The sequence below is a fragment of the Erpetoichthys calabaricus genome, chromosome 12 (assembly GCF_900747795.2).
Source record: "Erpetoichthys calabaricus chromosome 12, fErpCal1.3, whole genome shotgun sequence".
NCBI classification, from domain to species: Eukaryota; Metazoa; Chordata; class Cladistia; order Polypteriformes; family Polypteridae; genus Erpetoichthys; species Erpetoichthys calabaricus.
This window is the reverse complement of record NC_041405.2, coordinates 123,730,687-123,738,510: the sequence shown is the minus strand read 5'-3', so window position 1 is coordinate 123,738,510 and position 7,824 is coordinate 123,730,687. Positions and strand designations below refer to the sequence as shown.

General features: G+C 37.6%; 1 protein-coding gene across 1 annotated transcript; it reads right to left on the bottom strand.

Moving 5' to 3' along the window:
• Positions 1-1,428: 1,428 nt before the first annotated feature.
• Positions 1,429-5,549, bottom strand: gpr34l (G protein-coupled receptor 34 like). Its single transcript, XM_051934932.1, has 2 exons — positions 5,325-5,549; positions 1,429-3,219 (listed from the first exon to the last, which is right to left on the bottom strand). The coding sequence occupies exon 2, from the start codon at positions 3,207-3,209 to the stop codon at positions 2,094-2,096; it is 1,116 nt and encodes a 371-aa protein (XP_051790892.1). The 5' UTR covers positions 3,210-3,219; positions 5,325-5,549; the 3' UTR covers positions 1,429-2,093.
• Positions 5,550-7,824: the final 2,275 nt, after the last annotated feature.

Here is a 7,824-nt window from a genome sequence, read left to right as displayed (position 1 = left end):
AAAAAAGACATCAATCGGTGGCAACAAGTGCAGAATGCAGCTGTTAGAATCTTAACTAAGAAAAGAAAATCCGAGCACATCACCCCAATTTTGATGTCACCACAATGGTTACCTGTGTCATTTAGAATTGACTTTAAAATACTGCTTATAGTTTTGCAAAGCCTTAAATAATCTCGCTCCATGTTATATTTCAGAAAGTCTTCCACCTTACATTCCAAATCATAACCTTAGATCTGGAAATGAGTGTGTGCTTAGAATTCCAAGAGCTAAACTTAAAAGAAGTGGTGAGGCGGCCTTCTGCTCTTATGCACCTAAAATCTGGAATAGCTTACAGATAGAAATTCACCAGGCTAATACAGTGGAGTAATCCATACTAACCCCTACTTTCTCCTGTTCTTTTTCCGGTTTTCTGTGGTGGCAATCTGTGCCACCACCTGATCAAAGCACCGTGATGTCCCTACATTGATGGGTGAAAGGCCAGAAGTCCACATGACCATCATCAATAAGTTCTTCCATGAGAACCCAGAATACCATGAGGACTGATTGTGAGGTCATTTATGTTAGGTAGAATGCCTTGAGGGGGGCTGGGTGGTCTCGTGGCCTGGAACCCCTGCAGATTTTTTTTTTTTCTCCAGCCGTCTGGAATTTTTTTTGTTTTTTCTGTCCTCCCTTACTTTTGCTCTATGTTAATTAGTGTTCCCTAATTCTATTTTCTTATTTTCTTCATTATGTAAAGCACTTTGAGCTACATCATTTGTATGAAAATGTGCTATATAAATAACTGTTGTTGTTGTTTTGCTATCCCACTGGGCCTAATATTACAGGTCTACAGTCGTTCTAAGAGGTGGGGTGGCTCACCCCCTTGCTCACTTCAGTGTCACACAAAAGCACTCCCTTAACCCCCAGTTTCTCATGAGTTTTCTTTTCATGAATGCTATGGCACTCTTTGCTGTTGTCCAGTGTTATTCACCATAGGCACACATTCTTATGAGACATTTATCTCAATGCTGCACGAGGAATGACATTAAAACATTTTTTAGACCATCAATACAAACTACATGTGGTAAGTAACATAAACAAATACATAATTTTTGGGCGACGAATGCATTTAACTCCCGCTTCCTATGATTCATGCCAGCACCACACCTTATCATGTGTTTCAATCCAAAAGGCTGTTTAAAGGCTTTCATTCTGCCAGTAAAGCTGGTTGTTAAGATTAACTGGTGACTAGTTTGCTTTTTTACTGTGCTTCAGCATGGCATAGTTCACCAGCTCTGGGCAGTTAATGAAATGTAGGTTTATGAAATATAATCAAATTAGTTTATGCTTTATTATAATATTTAACAGCTTCCATAAAAAACCACACTTGGAGTATACTGGATATATAATATTTAGCATTTATGAAAACACTCTGAATATGGTCGTAATATCATACTTAAATATAAAATATGCTTAATGGGCATAAAACATGTTTTCATGTTTAATACAAATTATATATAATTGATTTTCTCTGTTAGAAATATACTATATTGGTAATTAATGAATACAAATTTGAGAAAAAATTGACTGAATTATACAATCTTTACATATCCTTGAAATGCCAATAACTCTAATATTTATTTGTATCTATGTAAATTATAGATAGATGTTTTCCCAAAGTAAGTAAGATGAATCACCAGGCAGCTTTTCTTCACAGATGTTGCCCACATCCTTTCTGCACAGCTACACGCTCAGCTGGAGGGCTGATTCAGTCCATCTTCCTTTTGAGTTTGTGTTTCAAATGTCAACCAGCTGGGATTTCCAAAAATGCAAAGATCAAACCATATTCTGTCCTCAATAATGATCTTTTCATGTTTCTTCCTTTAACATCAACAAGTAACATCATAACATCATGACACTGAGGAACTTAACTTGGCACACGAGCCTAAGAAAACAGTCGACTGGTGCATTGAACAAATCAGAAAGATCATCTGGAGTTACTTGTGACATACATCTGCACATTATTTCATTGTCTTTCATGTGTATGAAGTCCTCGGATTTCAGACCGTAGTCAGTGTCACATAAACTCGGCACTATTCTGCACCACAAACAAGTCAAGTTTGACCCTCCTGGTCAATGCACACCATCAGCATGTCAGTTTGGATCACCTGTGCGACTTTTGTATCAGTGACTGACCTCACAATGCTTGGAGCTCTTTGATTTGCCAAAAATGTTGCTTTGAACTTTCCTTTAATCACAGAGACGACTGTTTTTTTGTACTTACTAGAAAGAAAAAAGTAGATGAGTGGGTCTAAGCAGCTGTTGAGAGCAGACAGACAGAGAACAAGTTCATTAGCAAAGTGCAGTGCCTGTTTCCAGCTTTGATGCTTTATTATGTCCATCTGTGAGAACACATACGGCACACGAAAAATATGGTAGGGCAAGAAGCACACAAGGAATATGATGAGAACAATGAAGGTTTTCATGATAATCTCATATTTTCTTTTTTTGAGGTGTTGTTGTTCAGCTTTCAGGGAAATTGTTTTAAGCTTTTTAGCAATATTTCCATAGAAAAGTAGAAATAACCCACAAAGAATAAAGAATAGAGTCACCACTATCAGGTTGATAACTCCAACTAGAACTTTTTTTTGTCGAAAGTGGAAGCATTTCTTGCCACAGGGATCATTGTCATTTATTTTAGCTTCAAAGAAAAATGGAATAGTGAATAAAATAAGAACACACCACACAACATGGGTCAAAGTGATGCTGTGCTCAACCTTTTGAATCTTAAAGACCTGAATAGGTTTTATAATCTTCAGATAACGGTCCAGGCTAATCAGACTCAAGAACAAAATGCTTGCATACATGTTAATGTAGAAAAAACAGCCGATTATTTTACAAAGTATATGTGGACCCGGAGTGTTCTGAAAAGCAATTCGAAATGGTAGGCATAAGACCAGTAGGAAATCTGCGATGGCAAGATTTTTCAAGTAGACTGCAATAGATGTCCGTGGTTTTTGGCTGAAGGAAAAAACCCACAGTGCCACAATGTTGCATACTAGTCCAACGATAAATATCACAGAATATGTTATAGGAAGAAGCACTGATAAAAATCCATCTTCAATTTTACAGACTTCTGACTTGTTTGGATAATTATTGGAGGTAGTGTTTAAAGGGGCTTCTCTGTGTCTACCCAAGGTAGTTAAAGCTGTTGTGGACACTTCATCCATTCTGGCACAACTAAGTGAGGAAAAAAGATAAGAGGAAACTGTAATAAGTAATTCTGCAATGCTAATAAACCAGTAAAGAACAGAACATTAAAGGTAACATTAAATTTAACATTGTTTTCTCAACACTTAATACCCCCCAAGTTCTCAAAGTGTGTTCTGCACGGCATGTGCCAAGTGGTCAACTAGGTTTTAGTCATCATAGCTGAGTAAAGAGAGTTTTAAATCACTTTGATAAAAATAATCCTTTATCTATTTACTTATGCCTGACCTCAGTGGTCCTAAACGAATTTCCTCACCATTAGGGTCCTGACTCTAACCACTACCATGGAGTGCACCATTAGACTTTCTTGTGCGTGGTAATCTCTAATCTTTCATTTCCACTAATTCCCTCTGTGATGCTGCTCATTTGTAGTGATCACCCTCTCCTTCACTGTTTGAACACTTCACTCTTGACACATCTTCAAAATTGCAGTATTTCTAGAGTCTGATCAGTCTTTATCACTGAGCAGGGCTTTAAAATATATTTGGATGTTTGCTTGGAGGTCCCACTCCTGGCAAAGGCATTTTCTAATTCTGTGTAACCAGTGAAACACGGCACTTCTACTGCATCAAAGGTATCAGTATGCTGACATTCTAGGCACATTTATAACAGATCCACAGCTAGCTTGTCTTACACAAATCCAGCAACCCTGGACTTCTCACACAAATAAGAACCATAATAAAATTCCTGGCCATACGTGGTTCCACGTATCTTTAATACTTTGACAATCACTGCAGTACATAACAGTTTTCTTATTATAAGAAACCAGAATAAGAAAAGACCCAATTTGCAACTTTTCTGCAAAAAAATTAACAAACAGCCATGCCATCGACTCTTCACAACACATAATCCACCTGAAGGTAAGCATGTTGGGTGGGAGAGCAAGTAGGAAATCTTGGGTTGTTGCTGGAACAGGTGTTGGTGAGGCCAACAGAGAGGCAATTACTCTGTGGTCTGTATGTGGATCCCAGTTTCCCAGTGCAGTGAAACGGACACTGTGCTGAAAAATTGACATCATTCTTCAGGTGAGATGTAAAGCTGAGGTCCTGACTCTCTGTGGTCATAAAAGATCACTATGCATCTTTCAAAAAGAATAAGATGTACCCCGATGTCCATGGCCTCCTCTATTCTGGCCCCTTAATCACCCACTGTGTCTTGTTGGCTAACTATCTCTCTCTCCCCTTCACCACCTGATAGCCAATGTATGGCGGGCATTTTGGCACATAAATGGCTGCCGTCATATCATGCAGGAGGTTGCTGCAGATTGGTGGTGATTGAAGTGGCTACCTGCAGTTTATGTAAAGTACTCTGAGCACTTGAAAATCACTTTACAAATATAATTTAATAATAATAATTGTTAAAAGTGCTTGATCATTAGCAAAAAAGGAATACAGAAGATATATTTTTATTATAAGATAAAGTGAAAATTGCCTTTACCTGTGAATTTATGTGAATACCTTATTTGAATGATTTCAGAAAATATATTAGAGCACTTCTGTAATTTAAAATAACTTTAACATAATTTTGCATAAGTGCTGTGGGCCAGTGGCTAAGATCACTGCCCCTGACCCACTGTGTGGTCACATGAAACTCAAATACCTTGCATGTACTGCAGTCTTTAAAGTACGTGTCTGTACAGTATCTTAGGATGTTTATATTGTATGCACTCCTGTTTAACTATAATAATGTAAATCACGTTGCTTTGTAAGGTAATTTGTTAAATAAAATTAATTACTAGGTAGATAATAAGACTGGCTCCAAGTTTTCTTTTTTTTTTTGAATAAAGAGTATTTGAAAAAGTAATTCATAAAAATAGCAACATAAACAATTACATTAGGATATTAAATAAATGCTACATTTATTGTACAGTGATGTCAGTGAAACCCCTATGTACACAACTTGAACTTACAATTTAACATTACACAGAATTAAAGTGCTTAATTTTGGTTCATTAGAATCAACCTTAATAAACTGAACAATATTATAGATGGTGAATTCTACACATAGAAAACATTTAAAGTACATTCATGTCTCCACCTTATGAAACACAAGCAATAGTATAAGCACTTACTTACCTCCTGCTGTTGTGCTCTCTGTACTTCTTACTTTAAGGTAGCACGTATATATTTATTGTAAATGCGGAAATTTTATCAGTGCATTTTTTTCCTTTCCTGCACTCACAATGTAATCTTTCTAGACGACTTCCTCTAATCAGCTTGTTAACACAACCACAAACTTAGGTGGAAGAAGTTTGCTGAAATTCATGGTCCCTTAAGTAGCGTTTGTCAACCACTGGGTCACGACCCACCCCCACTGGTCCACAGAAGTGAGTGATAGCAAAGCACGATATTTTTCCCCATTTCTCACCACACCTGTTTCATCAAGAGGGGCAACTTCAATGGTTGTGTGTGTTTGTGTGTATGCGTGTGTGGGTGTGTGTGTGTGCATGTGTTGTGAGCGAACTTATAAAGGCAAAACTGGGTCCTGATACAATAAATATTGAGGAACACTGCCTTAAAGAATAGTTAGTATGATGTGTGTTGAAATGTAAAATGTCCACATACGATTTTGAAATAATAAAGATTATTAGGGGATGTAAAGAGGACACTGTTAGAAACAATGAACTTATTTATTTCCATTTATTGTTACATAGTTCACTTCTGCTTACAAGCTAAAAGTGCTGCACACATTTGTAAACATGGCTCCATGTAAATATAGTTGCCACTACCTGCTATCAAACTTATTTAATCCAGGAACAAACCATGGATGAGGTGTCAGTTCATTATATTCTTAAATACATCCTTTTTTATTTTAATGTTAATTTGGAAATCAACCTGTTGTCACACACGTGCGACTAGGAAGAAGCTGAGTGGACCAAGTGGAGGTAATTACCCAGCAGGCTAAGGGGTGGCAGGGTGCACTAAACCTACCTTTGTTATCTCTACAGATGAAATACGGGAAAACCTGCCAGATTTAACATCACATTTGGTTCCGGCACCCAGGCTGACGTCACTTACGGTTCCGGTGTCCAGACTGACATCACTTCCAGTTCCGGTCAGATGACATCACATCCGGTCCATGGCTTATAAAGCTGCCATTTTCCAAAACCTAGTCAGTTCAATCCTGGAACTCAACCTGACAACAAGTTGTTTTCTTTAAACCTTTTGCAGCCAGGGACAATATATGGGTGGCTGCCCCAAACCTTTCCAGGGTGTTGAGACTCATTCTTTCACACTGTATAACAGTACTCAATCAGCTTGTTAACACACCCACAAACTCAATCAAACAAATGAGAATAGCCTATCAAGTCTACTAGTCTGCATGAAAACAATCCATGAAGCCCCCAATTCAACCCCTGCCTGACAAAGAGAGAGAGCTGTACGCCTAGAGACCTCCAACTAAAATGGTTCTTTGTATCAAGTGAAACAGCCAGTAAAATAAAAAGGCTGTGCACAGGCTTGACATGTTAACTTTAGGATTACATTAAGGAGTTCTTGAAGAAATTCTGAATAGACTATTTTAACTAATATACAGTATACTGTATGTGTGAGGTAATCATTTTTAGATCAATACCTTATATACTCACGTATCAGTTGGGTATCGAAACCCGAAAAATCGATCATAAAATTAGACCCCAACTTATACGCACGTTCAAAAATGCAACACATTACATTTTTTTTTACATCTTCTTGCCTCCTCCAATCTCACATCAATTTCTCAGACGCATCGAATTTTGTTGCAGCAGCATGTTACCAATTTCTTTCACTACTTCAATGACATTTAATTTAGAACCAGCTTCATAATTTCTTCTGCTTGAACACTCCATCATAGGTAAGGGATGTTCTTATGATAAAGGTGTATGAGGGTGTGAGATACAAAAAGCAAAAATCAGTGCAAATCTTGCTTCGGAATAGATCAGGTATTACTGTGTGGTCACATGGGCAATAGAGACAGAGAGAGAGGTTAGGAGCACACACTGATACAGCGCATTGCTGCATCCACATAGAAAAAAGGCAGTGTGCTCCATGGTTACTCTCTCAGGTGGGCGTTAGCATATCATAATCTTTTGTATGACCGACATTATAAAATACCAGAAATTTTATGGCAAAATCAAGTCCTGACTTATCTGCAGGAAATCTTATCCACGAGTATATACGGTAGTTTTAATACAAATAATTTGCCATTTCTGTTGCAGTTTTTAGTTTTTTATACGGGCAGCATCATGTTGAGTTGCCATTGTTATGACACAGTGCCGTTTGCTGTAGAGCACACGTCCACAAATACCATAATTAAAATAACTGATGCAATGATATAAAAAGCAGCACATCAGACTTGTTGCTATTATCTGACTGTACAGATAGTGAAAATAAAACAATCTTTGTGCACATCTTACATTTGCTTTTCTGATTTCCTGGTTCTTGACTTTTGCTTTGATTTTCTTCACTTTATGATTTCTTGATCAACTGTTTGGCTTAGTTGAAAAATAGGACTGATGTTCTGGTTTTGATTCTCTGTTTGTGTTTGTTTCCTCTCCCAGTCACCCCTTTAAACTTTGGTAGCCTCTCTTGGTAGGCT